This window comes from Vipera berus (genome assembly GCF_964194415.1).
Source record: "Vipera berus genome assembly, chromosome: 11".
Taxonomy (NCBI): domain Eukaryota; kingdom Metazoa; phylum Chordata; class Lepidosauria; order Squamata; family Viperidae; genus Vipera; species Vipera berus.
The window spans coordinates 11616109-11638806 of record NC_138214.1 but is presented as its reverse complement, the minus strand read 5'-3'; the positions used below and the strand labels follow the sequence as shown (position 1 = coordinate 11638806).

At 43.8% G+C, this 22698-nt stretch overlaps 1 protein-coding gene and 1 long non-coding RNA gene across 3 annotated transcripts in view; one reads left to right on the top strand and one right to left on the bottom strand.

Moving 5' to 3' along the window:
* Nucleotides 1-12899, bottom strand: part of BRWD3 (bromodomain and WD repeat domain containing 3) — a 48754-nt gene extending 35855 nt beyond the window's left edge. Inside the window, exons 1-9 of one of the 2 annotated variants that reach the window (XR_014027556.1) lie at nucleotides 12661-12899; nucleotides 12501-12559; nucleotides 12358-12387; nucleotides 11176-11235; nucleotides 4423-4573; nucleotides 3872-3970; nucleotides 2338-2498; nucleotides 1137-1358; nucleotides 381-481 (exon numbers count right to left, since the gene is read on the bottom strand). Coding sequence is in view for 1 of the 2 variants with exons in the window: in XM_081336401.1 (XP_081192527.1) it covers nucleotides 381-481; nucleotides 1137-1358; nucleotides 2338-2498; nucleotides 3872-3970; nucleotides 4423-4573; nucleotides 11176-11235; nucleotides 12358-12387; nucleotides 12501-12559; nucleotides 12661-12691 (914 nt within the window). In the remaining variant the exon portion in view is untranslated. The remainder of the gene's footprint in view (nucleotides 1-380; nucleotides 482-1136; nucleotides 1359-2337; nucleotides 2499-3871; nucleotides 3971-4422; nucleotides 4574-11175; nucleotides 11236-12357; nucleotides 12388-12500; nucleotides 12560-12660) is intronic. The other variant, XM_081336401.1, reaches the window with a different exon arrangement.
* A 2183-nt stretch (nucleotides 12900-15082) lies between these two features.
* LOC308673019 lies at nucleotides 15083-17089 on the top strand. The gene is made up of 4 exons (XR_014027555.1): nucleotides 15083-15131; nucleotides 15517-15617; nucleotides 16924-16964; nucleotides 17071-17089. It is a non-coding gene; the product is annotated as an uncharacterized lncRNA (long non-coding RNA).
* The last annotated feature ends 5609 nt before the right edge of the window (nucleotides 17090-22698 follow it).

The window sequence follows — 22698 nt, the reverse complement described above, 5'->3', positions numbered from 1 at the left end:
CATAAAGAGATAAACTGGGATTTTTTTCATTTCCTCAAACAATGTTCTCCATTTCCATATTCTTCCAATTTATCCCAGAAAAATCCTGTATCCTTCAGGCATCTGGAATTTTAACATCTACATGCCTTACCCAGCAAATTCAGCCGGAAGGTTTATACGAGTCATTATCAGAAAGACCCAGAAGAATTCAGATTGTTTGTCCGTCTTCATTCTCAGCTGATGCTACACTGAATTATAATGTACACTTGTTTCATCTTTATATCGCTGTTCTGCATCATTCTAGGGATTCTAATAAATGCTACTATCCCCCTCCTGAAATTTATCCAGCATTGCTGCTCAATCGTGAAGGCTAAGAGAATAAATTGAATAAAACAACGTACTTGAATTTCATTGTGTTTAAATGCCATTGCCAGAAACAAATTGTTCCATCAGCACCAGTAGAAGTGAGGTATCGAGTTGTTCCTTTTCTTGCAGGGGAAAACTAAAAATCAAAAGAACGAAAGTTCTAATAAACAGGCAAAATACTTTTTCCGTATGCTTCTATAAAAATGTAACGGCCGCCCTCTGCTACACAAAAAGTTACTGTGTACACTTTTTTTTAATATGGGCTGTATTCACTTTATGTTAAGAAAACTGACAGATCAGACAAGAATGTTCAAAGAGCAAGCGATCTGACGAAGTCAAAAATTGTTTGAAAATTACTAGCCCAGATGTAGCAAGGAAATGCAGTTTTAATTCTTGCCGTTTAGCAAAAAAGTTTTGATTCTCGCCATTTAGCAAAAAAAGTTTTAATTCGCGCCATTTAGAAAAAAGTTTTGATTCTCGCTGTTTAGCAAAAAGTTTTCATTCTCGCCGTTTAGCAGTTTTGATTCTCGCTGTTTAGCAAAAAAAGTTTAATTCTCGCTGTTTAGCAACAAAAAGTTTTAATTCTCGCTGCTTAGCAAAAAAAGTTTTAATTCTCGCTGCTTAGCAAAAAAAGTTTTAATTCTCGCTGCTTAGCAAAAAAAGTTTTAATTCTCGCTGCTTAGCAAAAAAAGTTTTAATTCTCGCTGCTTAGCAAAAAAAGTTTTAATTCTTGCTGTTTAGCAAAAAAGTAAAGACATGGGGAAAGCAGAGGAAGCCCTTTTTTCCCTTACCTGTATGGAAGTAATGGAAGCCGAGTGGCCCAACAGCACCGCCACCGGTGCACACGTTCGAAGGCACCAAACTCTGACTACCTTGTCACAACTGCCTGCGGCAAGGAGGGTGTTCTCATAACTGACCGCCATGTCAGAAATTTCAGCTGAATGTCCTCGGAGGGTTGAAAGCAAGCGTCCGTTATCGGTAGCCCAGATTTTCACCAAGCAGTCATCTGAACCCTAATGTTTCATACGAAAAACAACAACCACCAAAAAACAGAGTTTGGAAGGGATCTTGGGAGATCTTCCAGTACAGGGGTCCCCAACCTTTTGGGCACCAGGGACCGGTTCCGTGGAGAGAGGTTTTTCCGCGGACCGGAGAGGGTGTGGTTTTGTGTGCTGCCTGCATCCCGCGGATGGGGCTTCGCTTGTTTCTGCGGCCCGGTTGCTGGCGTGCCGCGGCCCAGTACTTGTCCACGGACTAGGGGTTTCTAGTCCAACCCCCTGCTCAAGCAGGAAACCCTATACCAGGGGTAGGCAACCTTGGCTCTTTTATGACTCGTGGACTTCAACTCCCAGAATTCCTGAGTCCACGAGTCATAAAAGAGCCAAGGTTGCCTACCCTTGCCCTATACCATTTCAGACCATTTGAAACCCCAAAGTCTAACATGCAGAAAAATACCACTCTTTCCCCTAATACTCTGTATCAGGGGTAGGCAACCTTGGCTTTTTTATGACTTGTGGACTTCAACTCTCAGAATTCCTGAGCCAGCCATGCTGGCTCAGGAATTCTGGGAGTTGAAGTCCACAAGTCATAAAGGGGCCATAGTTCCCCATGCTGGCTCAGGAATTCTGGGAGTTGAAGTCCACAAGTCATAAAGGGGCCATAGTTCCCCATGCTGGCTCAGGTATTCTGGGAGTTGAAGTCCATGAGTCATAAAAAAGCCAAGGTTGCCTACCCCTACTCTATATGGTAGAGTTTCTCAATTTTGGCAACAGTAACTAACAAATAAATAACATTTATTTGTAGGATTCAGTAGTTGAAACATTTTAATGGAAGTTGCTTTCTGAAGCCAATAATGATACAGGAATACCACCCAGTTTCAGAAAACGTATTTCACAAAATTGAGTATACAATCCACAGTACAAGCTATTAAAAAATAGAGCATAGCAAAATTATTCAACGTTATGGAATATTTCAGTTCCATTCCATACTCACAGTGAAAATTCGTCTGCCAGTACGATCAAATGCTACACAATACACAGATGATAAATGACCCAGAATTCTCTTGTGCATCTTGATGTGTTGATAAAAAGACGTTGGGAACAAATGGCTGAAACGTCCATATCCAGTCAACTGTCTGGCTCCTATTAGGTTCGCTGCAAAAAGGGGAAAAAATGCTGTTATCCTCCTGATTATACTTTTCTTTAATTGGCCTCATTTTAATGGTCTATTCCTGTCCACCAGTAAGAGAGAGTATTATCCTGGGTAAGAATTAGCACTGACTTAAATATCTGCTCTATGAACATTTTGGGAAAGAGGTGACATAGGGAAAAAATAATAATAATTATCTTCGCCGACTTCCAACGTGGGACTATCTAAAACTTTTGCCACTGCTTTTAACAAACGATGAAAGTCCAATTTAGAACGGGACAGCCCGATGACACACCACCAATTTAGGGAGTTACCCAGAGAGGAAGACATGCCTAACGTGGACCTTCTCTGTGTTTCTTTCTCAGTCAGTCACAGTAATGTTTATTCGCTCAACGATCGGCAAATTACTTGAGCTTGAGTTTGGGTATCTAGCTGAAGTCACAATGAAGCCCTGTCCCAATTTAATCATTCTGTTCCTGGTTGCATTCCTAAAATTATGATGGATCTTTTTGGCTTAAAATAGCAGCCCTGCTTTTGTTATTAGGGGAGTAGAGAGAAAGAAATCCCCTCTATTTTAGCTTTGCGACGGTAGGCCACCATTTCCAAACTGACGCACTGAACGGTTGCTTGCTGTGGTTAAGGTACCAAGCTGGAAAGCCAGAGGTCTTGAGTACAAGTCCCGCCTCAGCCACGAAAGCCAGCTGGGTGACTATGGGCCAGTCTCTCTCTCTCAATCCAACCCACCTCACAAGGTTGCTGTTGTGGGGAAAACAGGAGACAGAGGCGACTACATTGGATAGGTTCGCCGCCTTGAGTGATTTGTAAAAATAATAAAGGCAGGATACAGATAAATAGCAAGAGCAAGAGCCCTTAAGACTTCTTTACTGCTTCACAGTGCTTTACGGGCCTCTCTAAGCGGTTTACAGAGTCAGCCTCTTGCCCCCAACAATCTGGGTCCTCATTTTACCCACCTCAGAAGGATGGAAGGCTGAATCAACCTTGAGTCGGTCAGAGTCGAACTGCTGGCAGTTAGGCAGAGTTAGCCTGCAATACTGCACTTTAACCAATGTGCTACCATGGCAGAGATATTAATAGCAATAGCACTTAGACTTATATACCGCTTCACAGTGCTTTACAGCCCTCTTTAAGCGGTTTACAGAGTTGGCCTCTTGCCCCCAGCAATCTGGGTCCTCATTTTACCGACCTCGGAAGGATGGAAGGCCGAGTCAACCTTGAGCCTGTGAGAATCGAACCGCCAAACTGCAGGCAGCCAGCAGGCAGCAAATGTAGCCTGCAGTACGGCGCTCTAACCACTGAGCCAGCACAGCTCATAAAACACTGGGACATAACATTAGTGCGTAACAAAATGATTCCTTACCCACATTTGGTGGCTTCCAGGAGTTGATGGGGACTTCGGGAGGTCTGCCCCGATGCAGTGCTGCCAACGCGGAGCCCTTCCAGGCCGTATGCCTGCATTCTGTGCAAAGGGGATTCAGAGGGGATCAAAAGCCTGACCCGAGGCCTCTGCGGTTCCAGTCGTTATTATTATTTTCCCCCCGCTCAAAACGTATCAGCGTCAGTATCCCCTTTCTGCTCCTTTCCTTCTCTGCCAAGCAGTTTGCAGGAAAGGGTTTTAGTTAACTTGTTTCAAAAAAAAAAAAGAAGACATGGCACAAAATCCTTCCAGGAGAATCCGTGTTTCCAAAAGCCCCTTTCGATGCTTTTAAGGTTTTTAATTGACTCGTTTTAAGTTACGCTGCTATTAACTAAGAGGGATGTGGTTAAAAACAACAACAAACCCCCCCCCCCAAAAAAAATGCTTCAACTGTTTTGTCTGTGGTTCTGGTTCTATTGTTACGTGGACGTTGGCCCGGGGTCGCCTTCCTTGCCTCCGCAAGGGGGAATAGAAATAAAAGAACAGTGTCTCACCTTTGGCTGCCCTTAGTAAAGACTGCCGTCCCACTCCTAGTAAAGTCTGCACTCCGAGGACACTTTGTGGGATCTCCTTATCCAGCAGGGGCCCAATTCGCTCACAAATTTTGAGGAGGTAATCCGGGGGGATATGGGCGTTGGCTGCTACCTGAATATTTAAAAACAGAAACAAAGAAACATGAGGGGGCGTTGCTTACATCCAACCTTGAGAGAGGCAAGCAGAAATCAAGGTTAAAAAAACATTTCAGGTAGTCCTTGACTTATGACCACAGCCAGGACCACAATTGCCATGGCTAAGCAAGGCAGTTAAGAAGACAGCCGTCTCGGATTTTATGAACATTCCGGGACACGGTTGTTAAGTGAATCGCTGCCGGATGGAAACTAACCAAGGAGAGAAGCAACCTGGAACTAAGGAGAAACTTCCTGACAGTTAGAACAATTAACCAGTGGAACAACCTGCCTCCAGAAGCTGTGAATGCTCCAACTCTGGAAGTTTTAAAGAAGAGACTGGACAGCCACTTGTCTGAAATGGTATAGGGTTTCTTGCCTGAGCAGGGGGTTGGACTAGATGACCTCCAAGGTCCCTCCCAACTTTATTATTATTATTATTATTATTATTATTATTATTATTATTATTATTATTATTATTATTATTAAACTGTTAAAAGAAATCAGGTTGCCCCCGTGGATTTTTCTTCATGGAAGCCCCCGCCCCACGGGGAAGGTTAGAAATAGGGATCACATGACCCCAGAATGCTGCAATTGTTTGCAAATATGGTTGCCGGTTGCCAGGTACGTATGTTTTGCTCATGTGACTGCAAGGGGGGGGGGGAAAGAATGATGAAGTGCAATGGCGCAAAGATTGGACCGCGTTCCAGAAGATCAAGGAGCAAATCTGCCTTCAGTCCCCATGGAGACTTGAACCGGTTCCTTTCTCTCAACTGGAGGTGCAGAAGGTGGTTCTTCTGGAAAAATTTGTAGGAGGAGGTGCTACAGACACTACGGTGAGAAAAGGCAGATGTAAATAAAAGGAAACAAACTGCTCCACCAGTGAAGTCGTGTAATGGTACATAAAGGGAAAGGTCCCGCCTTGTCCGGTTGAGTTTGTCTTTAATTGGATGTGCTCATCTCTGTTTCTTAGCCGAAGGAACCAATATTGTCTGAAGACTCTTCTGCGGTCATGCGGCTAGCAAGACTACATGCCAAAGGTGCGTGGAATGCTATTAACCTTCCCAACAAAGTGGTAACTATTTATCTACTCGCATGCTTTCAAACTGCCAGGTGGGCAGGAGCTGGGGCAAGTAACGGGGGCTCCCGGTTGCAGGATGCTTGTGTCTCAAGCCCTGGCTGTCAGCTTTCTAGCTGACAAGCTCAGCCTCTTTAACCGCTGCATACTTGATAAATTAAGAAAATCATATCAGAATAACAGAATAAGAAAGTTGGAAGGGACCCTGGAGGTCTTCTAGTCCAACACCCTGCTTAGGCAGGAAACCCTATACCATTTTCAGACAAATGTTTGTCCAATCTCTTCTCAAAAACTTCCAATGTTGGAGCATTCACAACTTGAAGGCAAGTTGTTCCACTGATTTAATTGTTCTAATTGTCAGGAAATTTCTTCTTAGTTCAAAGTTGCTTCTCTCCTTGATTAGTCTCTCTCCCCCCCCCCGCCCCCCCAGCTGCTTCTTGTCCTGCTCTTCAGGTGCTTTGGAAAATAGTTTGGCTCCTTCTTCTTTGGGGCATCCTCTGAGATATTAAAACACTGCTATCATGTCAGCCCCTCACCCTTCTCTTCATTAAACTAGGCATACCCAATTCCAGCAATATCAGAAAAACTGGAGATCTAAATGCCCCGAGTAATGCTTACTAAGAGGTCCAGTTTCCCACAAAAGCCAAATGCAGCGCTCTGCAAAACCCGTAAGCGTGAAAAGAAGAAACCTTAAATCTAAGAACTGAAGAGCAGAGAGGTGTCAGTCTACCCCTGACAACACATTTAACTATTATTTTAATTACAGGTTTAGAAAATAAACTCTGATTCATGCAACATGCTACTCTATAAAGCATGGTTTATATAATTCCATAGCTGCTTCCCACATTTCATTTAGCCAAAATCAAAGAGGACCCATTAAGGCTTAGCAAAATGCATTAATTCAGACGCTGTCTGAATTGAGAAGTTTGTTCTAGCTAAGAATGGTTAACTTTGCCTATGCCTGTTTCACGGTAATTTCACCTAGGGCAGGGGTAGGCAACCTCGGCTCTGTTATAACTCATGGACTTCAACTCCCAGAATTCCTGAGTCAGCATAGCTGACTCAGGAATTCTGGGAGTTGAAGTCCATGAGTCATAAAAGAGCCGAGGTTGCCTACCCCTGACCTAGGGATTATTACCATATTTTGGGAAGAATACCGTTTGTTCATTACATTTATACAACCATAAACATTAAGAAAAATACTTGGGTTTTTTAAATTCTTTTTTAATTAAATTGTCAGAGAATGCTCCCTTAGGTGGTCAGAAATAAGCAAAATTCAATCACTGCCAGAAAAACCAATACCAGTTGCTCAATGTAATGGATGTTAACATTGCAGTTGGGATACCTAATGAACTGTACAGCCTAAAAACATAATCAGTTTTCACCCTTAGAATTTTATACGCAATAAACTTCTAAACACACAATGTCAAAATGTTCCCTGCATTTTGGAGAAATGGATTTGGATTTGAGCAGCCCCGGGTCATATGGACAACACTGAACTGAACATCACACTGGTCATGATAAGATGAACAGATGCCCTCTATAAATGGGACAAAATACCATCACCGAATTGTGATTGTGGGGCTGAAAAACAAACTATCTAACACACAGTGACAGAGCCTATAATGGAGATTTCGCTGATTTCCTAGCTGCGACAAATGAAGTAAAAAATTATATTTGCAGCTTAGATGTACGTTTGCAATCTTCCTGCTAAAAGAGTTCAGATTTTATATTCTGTGTTTTGTATTTTAGCCCCGTGCTCCTTTTTACTGAAATATGAATAAATAAATATAAATAAATAAATAAATAAATAAGCTCCTAAACAGACTGGGACGGTCAAATGTTATAGATGCAATTCATTTGTAAATTAAGAACTATTTGATGCTGGCAGACAGGTGTTAATGGAGGAACATTAAGATAGTTGGAGAGCTGGAGGTGGCAAAGTATCTTGGCTAAAGTGGGGGGGGGGTTAACAAAACAATAAAGCCCCTTTGTGTTGTAAAAACAGCTGCAAACACAAAGAAGGGGACGGGACATTTTCACACCTCTTAGGAACAGTGTCCTTTATTATTCAGCTGGTGACCAGAGTGCATAGCACAGTGCTTTCTCAGGCCATCTACATTTTCATAAGCAATGCCCCATCATTGCTTTGTGGCAGTTTTATTCCTAATTTAACTGAGCTGGGAAGCAGGCCGGCATGTGCAGCGAATTGGATTTGCTTTTTGGTGTTCAAATTGTTCAGACTCAAAAGTTACTCTGTCAAGGTTCTTTAAGATTATAAAATGGAAGTGTGGATGGAATTGGGAGTGACATTTTAACTCCCATTTGCCACAGCTAGCATGCCAGTGATGTGGACTTTGGGAATGTTAATACAAGCCAGGAAAAGAAACACACACAAAGGAATCATGAGTGGTCATACTGAAGAATAACACTATGTACTTTTCCAAGTAGTTTCTTGTACTTAATGGGACTCCCTCATAGCTACATGTATCAAGGGCTACAGTCCTAAAAGCTATAATTCATTTTAAGATGTATTCAAAATCATTCCAGTCTTAGCTGATTAAAACAAGAATAAAGAGGATAAGCAGTTCTCAGTATGAGGGGGAAAACCTGCAGTTCTTTATGCATTTTCACGAATCTTACCTTTATCTTCAAACTATGCTAGCTGATTTCAATTATTTGATACTGGTATGACATATTAAAACAGACAGGGTAAAGAGGAAAAGGAGTATCCATTACAATTAAACAAATCAAGTTTTAAATAAGGTTCCATCTTCCGATTCACACAGATGATTTCTTAGGAACTGTATCCATTATTATTCCAACTTTCCTCCCTGTTTGTTTATTTTTATTTATTTATTTATTTATTTATTTATTTATTTATTTATTTATTTATTTATTTATTTATTTAGATTTATATACCGCCCTTTCCCGAAGGACTCAGGGCGGTTTACAGGGCATTTAAAAGAGAATCAATACAAACATTAAAAGAAATTAAAAAAGATTAAATAAAACCCTGAGAACAATAAAAAAACCCAATTAAAATTAAAATTAAAAAATTCTCAGCCTGGGCCAGAGAGCTTGAAGAGCCAGGTCTTCAGGTCCCGGCGGAATGAACGGAGGTTGGGGGCAGTCCTAAGCTCAGCAGGCAGCTGGTTCCACAGGGCAGGCGCACCCACTGAGAAGGCCCTACCCCTGGATGTTACCCGCCGGCAATCTTTAACCGGCGGCACCCTGAGGAGACCCTCCCTGTGGGAGCGCACTGGACGAAGGGAGCTTGATGCTGGCAGCAGGTGTTCCCTCAAATATCCCGGACCCTCGCCATTTAGGGCTTTATAGGTCATCACCAGCACCTTGAATCTCACCCGAAGGGCAACCGGAAGCCAATGCAGCTCGCGGAGTAGAGGTGTTACATGGGAGTATCGGGAGACCCCCATCACGACTCGCACGGCTGCATTCTGCACCAGCTGAAGCCTCCGGGTGGTCCTCAAGGGCAGCCCCATGTAGAGAGCGTTGCAGTAGTCTAAGTAGTCATGAGCGCATGAGTGACTGTGCGTAGGGCATCTCGGTCCAGGTAGGGTCGCAACTGGCGAACCTGGGCAAAAGCCCCCCTGGTCACGGCTCCTATATGGTCTTCAAAAGTGAGCTGCGAATCCAGGAGGATGCCCAAGTTCCGAGCCCTATCAACGGGGGGGGGGGGGTAACACCTCGTTTAAACAGCAGTAATGTCAAAAAAACACCCAAAAACCCCCCCCCTGCCATAAACATGCTGGAAACTTCCCAAAACTTAGGGGGGGGAATGCAAATTGATCCTGGCTTTCTAAGAAATTATCAGTTGCAGGGTAAAACTGGGATTATTCTGAGTCACTAATTTCACTCTGCTCTCCACTGTATTTACTCTTTGAGATAAAGGAAATTACTTCAGAGAAGGCATATCTTCTAGCCTATGACAATAAAACTGAAAGTTAAAGAGTATAAATGTAAATATTTTGCTAAGGAAAATCAACACTGAAAATTGCAAAATCTCTAACCCAGTTCACAAACATTCCTCAGGAGGATCTCTAGTATGCTGGTTTACCATTGATCTGAACTTATAAATGCCTGCACTCAAAATACAAAAATTCTGTTTTTTGAACTAGTTCCTTACAAGTGTTGTAAACAAGCCAACGCTATGGAATCAACGGAGGCAGGCAATGTGCCAATAGTATTTAGAAAAATTTGCTACTAATACTTTCTCTTACTCTCAGGTGTTCCCAATTTATATAAAAGTACCAGATATACTGAAATAACCATTCATAGTTCCCAAAAAACAAAAAACAAAGGGAAGGTCAGTATGGTGTAGTGTTCAAGGTGTCAGGCTAGAAATTGGGAGGCTGTGAGTTCCAGTCCTGCTTTAAGCCCAAACCCAGCTGGATGACCTTGGGCCAGTCCCTGTCTCTCAGCCTTGGGAACCCACTTCTGAAAAACCTTGCCAAGAAAACTTCAGGGACTTGTCCAGGAAATTTCTAAGTATCAACATTGACTTGAAGACACACACACTATCAAAAAGCTACAATAGAAGGTATATTTGAACTGAAGTAACCATAACATGCAAGCATAAACAACTTCGGTATGTTGATTATGTCGTATCAAATATGGTATTCACCTACTGTGCAAACGATTTTCAAATCAGAACTGAAAAGGTGATCCCACATACTTTGCATCGAGCAAAATTAATTTGCACCAATGCATTAGTGGCCCACGTTCAGGGAACCGCTGCCTCTGAACTCCATTTCTGCATTATTCTTTTATCAGAATAAAGAGCTATAATGAACAAGTTCCGTGAAAACTTCCTATCAAAGACATATTTTTTTTTGCTATTACCACTTTGTATAAATTGGGGTAACAGCTCTTTTATTTCACAAGGAAATGTAGGGATTTTCTTCATTTAAGATTATATACATGTTCCACGCCTCTGCAAGCAAAATATAATTGTTACGTTTAAAAATTCATTTACATTTACATTTTGTCATCTGGGCCCTAAAGGGACTAAATGACACCAACTCTCAATAATTTTTTCTTTGTAACATGACAGGAGAAAAGGCGTAACATTTTTTCTTACTAATCCAGAAAGATGAGGGAGGAAAAAACACCTCCTTCCCTTGGTTCCTGTACTGAAAGGTACAACCAATCAGCTGGCACCTCTCATCACCCACAAGGAAGTCCTATCTAATAGACGCAGCACTATTGGTCTGGGTTGAAACTTCTTTTACGTGCCCTTAAATAACCCTCCCCTGCTTTCTGGATGGTAGATTTTCTTAGGAGGGAAAAAAAAAATCACACAGAAAAAATTCCACAAGCCACTCAACAAGTGACTCCTAACATCCACACTTTTCCTTTTTCCAGATTTTCTACTGCAACTGTGAAAAAAAAACAAAAACCCACAACAACCCGAAGAGGCTTCCCCACACCCCAAGCCAGCCCCCACGACGCTGAAATTTAAAAGCCAATATTCACTCACTCACCAGATCCTCAAAACTTCTTCGGTGTTCCTTTCCCTGCCAATCCAAGCGCCTCGGGATCAACTAGCAAAGAGGAGGGGGAAACAGTTGGCTCACCTTGAAATACTGGGTGAAGTGGAAGGTCAAACAGCTCGTTCCCCCTCCCCATTAAGGCATGATATGCAGGGGAGGGTTGCACTTACCCACTGGATGCAGCTGCGCTTTCTTAAAACTATGGTTTAGTGTCCATAAGCTGCAACAAGCCAAGTTAGGAACTGCAGCTCACAAAGGAAGGGTCCTATGCCACACCATCAAAACCAAACCACATTTTGGCTTACGGTAGTTCAGAAATGGGAATGTTTGCCCTGGAGCACCTGTGCCTGACTTCTGAATGGGGTACTCCCTATCCAAAGCAGACATCTAGGAACCATTTCTGGACGGGGACACACACACACACACACACACACACACACACACACACCCTCCCCAAAGGCTGCATTTGCACTTCCTGTGTCTGGCAAATTTGGTCTTCTATTCATATGGAGCCGGTCCCTTGTCAACCCCGCTTAAGGCTTTGCCCTGCCAGGACCAACACAAAAGCTGTCCCAACCAACCAACTCTGATTAAAAGAAAAGAAAAACGGGGTGTTTTTTTTCTCCCCTCTCTATCCCCCCCCCAAATCCCATAGTAGAAATGAGCAGGGTCTCGGTCCAGAAAATCTAGGAAAAAAAATATCCACAAAGTGGAAGATGGTCCAAATGCTTTGGATCAAACCCATCAGGCAAAAAGCTTGGAAAAGCCGCTTTCTCAGTCGTCTAGCTATCAAACTCACGCATGTGCGTGCCTCAAACTCACGCATGTGTGTGCCTGTTTGTAGGCGTTGTGCATCTTGTATACAGGGAGAGAAAAAGAGAGATGCACAAACATTTTATAAAGGGAGAAAGTGAAAAGAAGAAAAAAGAAAAAAAGAAAAAAAAAGAGAGAAAGGAGTCCGCTCCGTGGATGGGGGGACCCTTCCCACTAGGAATAAAAGCCTTGAGTTCAGGGGTCCCGCAGCAGGATGGCTCCCGAGGGGCTCTCCCATTAGCCTTAGGCCAGGGGGTCCCACATCGGGACGACCCCCCCCAGCCCCCTCTCCTTTAAAAAGAGGCAGGGGGCACAGTGGGGGACCTTCCCCTCCCCCATTTTTAACCCCCCTCCCCTTACCTGGTGCTCCTCCAGCTCGGCCACCAGCACCTGCGGAGGGGGGAGAGAGAGAGAGAGAGACAAAGGGGTGAGGAGGGGGCGTCCCCGACCCCCTCCCCAACTGGCAGCCCCCCTTTCCTCCCCCCCTCCGGACCCCTCCTCACCTGGGCCGATTTCTTGCAGGGTCCGGACTGGAGGAAGCGGGCGATCAGGTAGTAGAGCTCTGCGGACGAGGCAGGGAGAAAGGCTGCGGTCAGAGCAGGCCGGGCAGACCCCCCAGGACCCCCCAGCCCCGGCCCGGCCCCAGCCAGCCCCCTTCCTCACCGGCTTCCAGCTGGGTCGGGGCCGCCGCCATCCTCCGTCCGGCCCGGAGGCGCAGGCCCGTCGGCGGGCTCGAAGCGGGCGGCGCTCCTCTCTCTCTCTCTCTCTCTCTCTCCGTCTCACGGCCGCCGCCGGCGAGCGGGGCGAGGAGTCTGGGCGGCCGCCTTCGCCCTCCGCCGCCGCCGCGCCGCCGGCCCCATGGAGCTGCGCCGGCCGCGGGACGGCCCTCCGCCCGGCGCCGCGCTCCCACCGGCCAAGGCAGGAAGCGGCGGCAGCGGCGGCGTCGCGAGGGAGGGAGAAGCCGGGCGAGGGGAGCGGCGGGGCGGACGAGACCCGGCAGCCCCGGGGAGCCTCCGGCCGCGCGGGGGCGACGAGCCGGCCTGGCGGGCGAGCGGGCGGGCGAGCCTGACGGACGGGCGGGCAGGCCGCTCTCGGAAGAGGCGGGGAAAGAGGCCGCGGCCTGCGCCCGAGCGACGCCCGGCCCTGCCCTGCCCAGCCCTGCCGCGGCCTGAAGGGGAGGGACGCCCGAGGGTGGCGGCCTCCCTCCCACAACAGCCCGGTGAGGTAGGCCGGGGCTGGAGGAAGGACCCGCCCCCATTGGGCCTCCCCCTTAGGTGGTATAATTGGGGGTGGGGGGTGAGTTTTAATTTTATTTTATTTGTTTATTATAATCCCCTCACGATTTAGCCCTCCGCAGGAGGCCTTAGGCTGCCCCATCTGCAGGTCTTAGGCTGCCCCATCTGCAGGTCTTAGGCTGCCCCATCTGCAGAGTGTGAGGTATTCGGTATACCGTACGTGTAAATAAATAAATAAACACACACACACACACACACACACACAGAGAGAGAGAGAGAGAGAGAGAGAGAGAGAGAGACATACAGACACACAATATATGTATGTGTGTGTGCATATACACACGTGTGTATACACACACACACGTATATACACGCATGCATATAGATAGGGATATAGTTATGGATATCTCCCACTGGACTGCAGCACCATAGAAAGTGCTAGTAAGTAAGTAAATGAATAAATGAATGAACAAACAGATAAGTATGTTGCACATACACACATACATACAGATAGAGATATAGTTATGGATATCTCCCACTGGACTTGATGCTCTCTGAGCATCATAATAAATGAATGAACAAACAGATAAGTATGTTGCACATACACACATACATAGAAATAGAGATATAGTTATGGATATCTCCCACTGGACCTGATGCTCTCTGAGCTTGGTTGTTTTCTTGTAGACGTTTCATTAACCAACTGGGGAACATCATCAGAACTAGAAGGGGTTTGCTCTCTGCTTATATGCAATATCAGCAATTCTAGTTGCCCCTTGTACACACAGAGAGCAAACCCCACTCCCTTCTACTACTGATGATGTTACCTAGTTTGAGTAATGAAACATCTGTAAGAAAATAACCAAGCTCAGAGAACACGAAGGACCCTGCATATAAATGTAATAAATAAATAAAAATACACCTACTGTATTTCTCTGAGCACATATGCACATCTTACATTTATTTACTGGTGGTTCTATGCTACTCCAGAAAAGTGGGGAGGGGGAGATTATTATTATCCTGCCTATAAAAATAAAAATATATAAATCAAGGTGGTGAATGTGCCAAATACACCTGTCTTCTGTTTTTCCCACAATAACAGAAAAAGTATACGTGAAGGTGCATCTCTCTGTATACTGTATATATTCCGTATACATCTCAAAGTTTGTGTGCTACTATACAGACGCCCCAAAATATTATATGAACAAGGAACCTGCCTAGTATTTGGATACACACACACTCTTTAGAAAATCTCTAAGGCAGTTGCCCAGTGTGAGCAGCTGTAAAATGTCCCAGAAAAAAGCAGAAGCAAACCATTCCATTTTGCTGCCCAAATACTTTGGAGAATTATCACCCCCCCACCCCCACCAAGTAGAGATCAACAAAGTTTGTGTTTACTTTTCCTGGGGCTACACCAAATGGATGTTGCTATGTGTGAAATTATACATAATTGGGACATTGTTTTGGGGGTTTTTTTTGCTTTTGATAGGCACCCAAGTAGAGTCTCCTGTGTTCCTGTGGCCCTTCCTGTAATAAAAGGTGGAAGACTCGCCAATCTCTGTGTTAAGGTTAGTAACTTTCTGGCCATTACTCTGATTGCTTGCATCAGCCATCCTAAACCTGATAGGAATCACAACCCCATGAGCCAATTCTACTTTATTGTAAATCTGAAATACAATTCTCTCCTTCCCCGCCTTACATCTCCTTTACAGACCAAGAAACTAAGAAGGGTCCCTTTTAAGCCTCTTCCCCTGTCAGTTATCCATCTCTAGGCTACTGTAAGAGATGACAGCTATGCTATCTCTTATCTGATTATTCCCTTGGCTGTATCTCTCTGCTTTGTCTTCCAAGGCCATTCCTACGCACCATTACAAAGAGGAATTGAAATTTAGAAAATAGGTAAGTTTCTTCTGAGCCTCTTGCCCCTCCCATTATCCAGCCGTGGGCTACGCTGTCTCTTATCGGACCATTCCCCTGCCTGTGCCTCTGTTCTGAACCAGCCCTCTTCTGGCCTTGTAAAGGCAAACCCCTATTTAAGAAGAAGAGACTGGAGAGCTTCCAAGGCTAAAAGGCATCTGCCAAGATTTAATTACGCAGTTAACAAAAACACAAGAGCTTGTCTTCTCAAGCGGAAAAGTTGCTTTCAGCAACCAGCCCCTCCCCAAACACTCCTTTTATAGAGAGCTCAGGGCGTGGTCTCCCTGTGCCTCCTCCCGAGGAGTCTCACAGCCTTTCTTTGTTTGTTCCTGCTCGACTGCCTCCTGCGTCGGGCGTCCTTGAACAGGGCCAGCTGTGGGTCATCTTCCTCCGCACTCTCGGGCTCACGCAGCTGAGAAGAGGTCCCCGGCTGAGGACTCTGCAAAGCCTCCAAATCATCATCAGCCGGTTCGTTTCCCTCCTCCCCCACATCTGAGTCATCCGATACATCGGAGCCGGCTGTCGGACCCACAGGCTGGCCCTGAGTCACAACAGCCTCTTGTCCTGGTGTCCCAAGGTCTTTCCCATAGCTCCAGGTTGAGAAGCAGATAGCAATCACAACCAGATCAGCTAATTCTGCTTCATTGTAAACCTACATTGTAAATCTAGATCTAATGGAACCGACCAAAAAGATTCTATCAACGTAGCTTTACAGTAAAGTAGAACTCAGGAGAAATCTCCTGACAGTGAGAACAATTAATTGCCTCCGGAAGTTGTGGGTGCTCTGTCGCTTGGAGGTTTTGAAGAAGAGATCGGACAGTGGTTTTTGTTCAGAAGATCTCCAAGGTCCCTTTCAACTCTGCTATTCTGTTATATGCCATCACAGTTTGCAAGCCCTTTGTCCAAGGAGAAGAAAAACCTAGCTTGCTTACAGGGCCATCTCTCCTTGCTCGCATCTACCCATCCCATCCATTCGGGCAGGATGAGTGTGCTCTGTGTTCTGTCAGCTAAGGAGTGTGACTGTCAAGACCCAGAAGGAGTCTCTTTTCTGCCATGGCTTCCACTTTCTGGAATGTTCTCCCTCTAGAGATCAGATTGTATGCTAGCCTGACAGCCGCGGATAGGAAGATATTACAGAGGGTGGTGAGCACAGCACAAAACATCATGGGCTGTCCCCTGGACACCACTGGATGACCTCGCCAGGGCTCGCTGCCTTGGAAGATTGAGGAAAATTCTCAGGGACGACTCACACCCTGGCCGGTACCTCTTTACTCTCCTACCATCGGATAGGAGACACAGGAGTATAGCTAGCCGTATCAACAGGCTGAAGAACGATTTCTACCCATGGGCTGTCAGGCTCTTGAACGGGAAATAACTTTAGGTATGATTGACTTGTGGGGCCGGTGCGTTGTGTGTAATTAGCTGACATGGTGTAACAAGATGGTGGGTTTGTTGTCACTGTGAGTTGGGGGGGCACGAGGAGAGGCTCAGCCAATCTCAATGTATACATGTTGTACTTTGATAATAAAAGTTCATTCAGATTGGTTCCATCCTTGTTGGGCTTCCATAAGGCCCTGAACTCGTGGCTTTCTAAGGAAGCCTGGGTCCCACATATGGGATGAAACCCATTGCTCAGCTGTGTTGAATTTCAGAATGTAGCTTTATGATCTTTTTTCCAGCTGTTCTCTTTTTTATTTTTTCCTACATAAATCAGAATAGAACTAGAAGAGACTTTGGAGGTCATTATTATTATGTTTTTTATTGTTTTTAATAGTGTACATTGTCCAGAGTCAGATGTGCGAGATGGACAGTTGTGTAAGTCCTTTAAAATAAATAAGAAAGTATATTTTTGGGGAGAAATAGTAAGGGAACATTGGTCATCTGCCATGACATAACGAGGTGCAATTTCTTTTCAAAATAGAGTCTTTGGCTGACGGGACTGAACTATTAGAAACATTTTGTCGATGTGTATAAGCAAAATAAACAGCAGTTACTTTCTTTCAACTCCTGAAGTAGTTGCTGTGGATAAATTATCTTTTTATTTTAGAAAGAGAGGGGTGGGGAGGAATATTCATTGTTTGAATTTTGTGACATTTTGTATGGGGTTAGGGTTAGTGTTCTGTTCCAGCCTACTACCGGCCCTGCAGAAAAGTCAGGGACAACCCCTTTACAAAAGGCAAAAGGCTGGAAGTAAGCCCGCCAAATTTATTTACAGAAAACGGATCCAAAACAGAGCAAACTGAGCAAAACAAAACACGAACCACTAAAACAGAAGCTGCTCAAACGGTTGCCTTCAGCAACCAGCCCTCCCACACATTCCCCTTTTGAACAGTTTCAAGGCGTGGCTTCTCTCTGTCTTTTTCCGAGGTGCCCCATTGCCTTCCTCTGTTTACTCCTGATTGACTGCCTCCTGCGTCGGGCGTCCTTGAACAGGGCCAGCTGTGGGTCATCTTCATCCACGCTGTCAGGCTCACACAGCTGGGTCTGAGTAGTAACCAGATGGGAGGGGCCTGGCTGAGAGCTCTGCGAAGCCTCAGAACTGTCCTCTGCAGGCTCTCCAAACCCCTCCTCCTCCTCCTCCTCCTCTGAATCGTCCGACCCAACTGCCGAACCCACAGGCTGACCCTGAATCACAACAGTTAGGGTTACTAACTGAAAACAAAAACCATGGGGACTTGGTAGAGTTCAGTGAAGCATCCATGTTGTTCCGTGAAAGTTCTTTCGATCAAGGTTTTCTTTCCCAAAATGTTGGCTGGGAAAGTTGAAACTATCGTTCACGCTGTTCCTTTCAGAATTTTTTTTAAAAAAACTAAAACAATTGATAAAACTAAAATAGATGATACGCTTGGAAAATAGCAATTTTAAGGCAGTGTTTTTCAACCTTGGCAATGTTGAGCTGTGCCGGCTGGGGAATTCTGGGAATTAAAAGTCCACACAAATTAAAGTTGCCAAGGTTGAGAAACATTGCCTTCAAGTAAACCCTATTATATTAAATATCAAAAAAGTCCCTCTTTTAGGGAGCTGGGTGGTTCAGAAACAGGAAAAATAAAATAAATAAATAAAAATGTATAGCAAGGTCATTATTCTCTCAGAAGATGGCAGCACTAAGCCAGCCTTGGCTGATCTTGAAAGTTAAACAAGGTCAGCCTCCATTAATAGTTGGATGGTACATTTTGACTAACCGGGAAATCCTAGGACTGTAGGCTAGGCAGAATTTTTTTTTTTGGAAGAAACAGTGACAAATTGCTTTCGTAACACTGCCCAGAAAACTGCTTAAATGCAGTCATTTAGGAACCGAGTCTGTCAAGGTCATTATTTAAGTTACAGACTTTAACGTTTATATGTTTGGGGGCAGTTTAAATGTCAGTATACATGTAAGCCATACTGAAGTGGTAAGGATAGCTTAATTGACACATGTAGAATATGGCTTTGCTTTTGAAATGACCATCATTTCCGCAAATTATGCCTTCAGTTGTGTTAAGAAACAAGCAGTGCAACTTCTCCACCCTCATAAGGAAGTATTTAAGGAGTGGCCAGGAGAAGAACTGAGTCAGCCTCTGACACACTAATTATTTTATTTTGCTGCCTTCCTAATCTTCCTCATCTACAACTGATTAGGTAGCTTAACCTTGCCTTCCTCCACGCCTTGTTAACCTAATAAAGAGTTAAATTCCCAAAGCAGCATACCATGGGCTATTTTCCAAAATGCATTAAATAAATCCTGGTTTGGCATCCCATATTAACTGTATTCCCCCAGCTAATTCTGTCTCTCTGCTGCACGTCTCTCTGATGGTACATAGTTTTCTCAAACAGCTGTTTACCTCCTGACATATATCCTTAAAAAGCAGCACAGTACTGTACATTAAAAGAAGCCTAATTTCTTGAACGTGTGTGTTCCTTTAATATTTTTTTTTCATTACCTAATTTAAATGAGTATTTTAAATATAACATTAAGGTAAAGGTAAAGGTTCCCCCGCACATGCGTGCTAGTCGTTTCCAACTCCAGGGGCTCATCTCCATTTCAAAGCCGAAGAGCCAGTGCTTGTCCGAGGACGTCTCCGTGGTCATGTGGCCAGCATGACTAGAGGCCAAAGGCGCACGGAACGCTGTTACCTTCCCACCGGAGTGGTCCCTATTTTTCTACCTGCATTTTTACGTGCTTTCGAACTGCTAGGTTGGCAGAAGCTGGGATGAGTAACAGGCACTCACTCTGCTACGCGGCACTCGGGATTCGACCCGCCAAACTGCCAACCTTCTGATCGACAAGCTCAGCGTCCTAACCCACTGAGCCACCGCATTCCTTGCAAATATAACATTAGGGGTAGGAATAATTTTATAGAATACAGGTAGTCCTTGACTTACAACAGTTCAGTTAGTGGCTATTTGAAGTTACAATAGCCCTGAAAAATATGATTTATGACTGTATTTCACCCTTATGACTGTTGTAGCATCTCCATGGTCACGTGACCAAAGTTTGGACGCTTGGCAACTGACTCATATTTATGACGATTGCAGTATCCCCTGGTCATGGGATCACCCTTTGTGACCTTCTGACAAAGTCAACAGGGAAGCCTGATTCACTGAACAACTGTGGCAAGAAAGGTCATCACATGGGACAAAATTCACTTAACAACCGTTTAACTGAACCACAGAAATTTTGGGCTCAATTTTGGCCATAAGTTGAGGACTATGTACTTGTAAATCACTACTGGATACAAAATGTAGGTTTTTACAGGGGCTAGATTTAGTGAGCTATTGGGCCTTTTATGTGACTGGGCCTCCTAGCAGATGTGTTAAGAACTCCCCATTTAGAGTGGGTTTATGTAGTTTAACAAATCTCATAGCTATGCTAAGTGCAAAGGGCCTTGAGTTCAAATCCTTGTGGAGCTTGCACCTCTGTGCCTGATGAGTGCCAATAAACCGATAGCCAGATGTGTAGTGCCTCCTATTGGTCAATAGCAATTATTAACGTTCCCAAAGTGTGCTGCGTACAGTATTTAGGGTCAGCTATAAAACTTTGATATCTTTTGCTTTTATTTTCCCACTGTCTCTAATCCAATGCCTGTAGACAAAAATAGAGATTGGTGATTCCTCTCTTGGAGAGGCCTTTGGTGCTCTCTGAACTTGGTTGTCTTCTTGAAGACATTTCACTAACCAAACTAGGTAACGTCATCAGTGGCATTATGGTAGGGAGTGGGGTTTGCTCTCAGTTTAAATTCTATAGCTTGTCCTGTCATTATTGGTGAGGATGATCTTGGTGGTTCTTTAATTGGGATGTTTGCTCTGAGCTTGTTTGGCAATTCCTTGATTGAGGTATTGTGTACTTCTTGATGATTGGACTGACGTTAATCATCCATCATTATAATAATGAAGTTGGAAGGGACCACAGAGGTCATCTAGTCTAACCCCCTGCTCAGGCAGGAAACCCTACACCATTTCAGACAAACGGCTGTCCAGTCTCTTCTTAAAAACATCCAGTGTTGGAGCATTCACCACTTCTGGAGGCAGGTTGTTCCACTGGTTAATTGTTCTAACTGTCAGGAAGTTTCTCCTTAGTTCTAGGTTGCTTCTTTCCTTGGTTAGTTTCCATCCGTTGCTTCTTGTCCTGCCTTCTGGAGCTTTGGAGAAGAGGTTGACTCCCTCTTCTTTGTGGCAACTCCTGAGATATTGGAAGACTGCTATCATGTCACCTCTCGTCCTTCACTTCATTAAGCTAGACATGCCCAATTCCAGCAACCGTTCCTTATATGTTTTAGCCTCCAGTCATAGTTTAATCTATGCTCACCTGGGTGTTTATCGATACCTCTCTTAAGAGTTTACCAGCTCCTTCCTGTAGCTGATTTTTTAAAAAATATTTTAAAATAAAAGCATATTGCAATCCAGTGAGAAACCTTGTAAGGGAGCAGAAATTAAAAAATACCTAAGTGAAATGGTAACGACAGGTTGGAAAGAAGATATAAACTTTCATGATATTTATGGATACAGTTTTATCAAACATTTGTTACGGCTTGACAATCAAAGGTAAAAAATAGTAGAAGACAGGATATAACACTATTTGGTTTGAACCTGGTAAATGCTACATTGCTGTCACTTCGGTTTTTCTCGCCACTCCTGATGTGATTTTTTTTCCTGCATTATTGGGTGGGTGGGTGGGGGTAGTGATATATTTTGCACACTCCTTTATTTTGTGTATAAAACTACGATCCAGCAGATTTCTTTATAAAGTACTTGCATATGTGTCTTGAGTTGAACCATTGAACAATTTTTTGTTGTTGTAAAAGCTTTGCCACCTCTTCTGTCAATTTGTTCTTTGCTGATCCCTAACCCTCTCCCAGAATTTCAAAAGCACCACCCTGCCTTGTAAATATAGGTATCCTTGCTTGTTTTGTAAAATGAGGAACTCTAGAAGTCGTGGAAAAATGTTGTGTGCTTCAGATTCAATATCATTGATCTCTCTGTCAATCTGCATCCCTCGAATATTTCCTCTAGATGGCGCGCCATAATTAAAATTGCAATAAAGTTGATCTTTGTCCTTCCCTGCATGATTTCAAATATCTATTGCCAATGGAGCCTATGAAATATTAATAAATTACTCTTAAGTAATTTTTTTTATTATTATTTTAATCCTATTTATATCCCGCCCTTCTCCGAAGACTCAGGGCGGCTTACAATTCTAAAGCACAAATCAATATGCTTAGCAATAGCCTTCATTCTATGTATATGCCTGCTTATTAGGGCTTTCAGGACCCCCCCTAAGCGACATTATTACAAAGTCAGCTTATTGCCCCCAACAATCTGGGTCCTCATTTTACCTACCTCGGAAGGATGGAAGGCTGAGTCAACCTTGAAACCTTGAATAGTTAATTGGTGGTAAAAGAATGCATATACTGTGTCCAAAATCAAATTATTTTTTTTTTAAATTCCATTTATATCCCGCCCTTCTCCGAAGACTCAGGGTGGCTTACAAGCTTAGCAGTAGCCTTCATTCTATGTATATGCCTGCTTATTAGGGCTTTCACACACACCCCAAGCGGCATTATTACAAAGTCAGCTTAATTGCCCCCAACAATCTGGGTCCTCATTTTACCTACTTCGGAAGGATGGAAGGCTGAGTCAACCTTGAGCCTGGTGGGACTCAAAACAAAAGATTGGGAGACTGGCACAAGTCTGGAGTCAACTCCAGTATTTTTCCCTTTATGTATAATTTGTTCCACATTTATTCATTATTTCATGTTTAATTAATCAGATCAGTAGAGATTTCTAGTAGAATATTAGTTTTTCTTTTTAAAAAATTCTATGATAAAGCAGTAAATTAGTAATATAACAAATAGCATGAGAAACAAATATAAACGTAAGATACAAATAAGATACAAATGTAAATGTACTCTAATGCTTATATACTGTTAATCAAAAACATATAAAATATACTTTTTAAATATAATTATCTGAAGTCTCCCTCTTTTGAAGCTTCTTTTTGGTTTTATCTCAAGCTCTTTTTCTTGAATTGTCACCTATTGGGGATAATGATTTACTTTTCAGGTGATTTTTA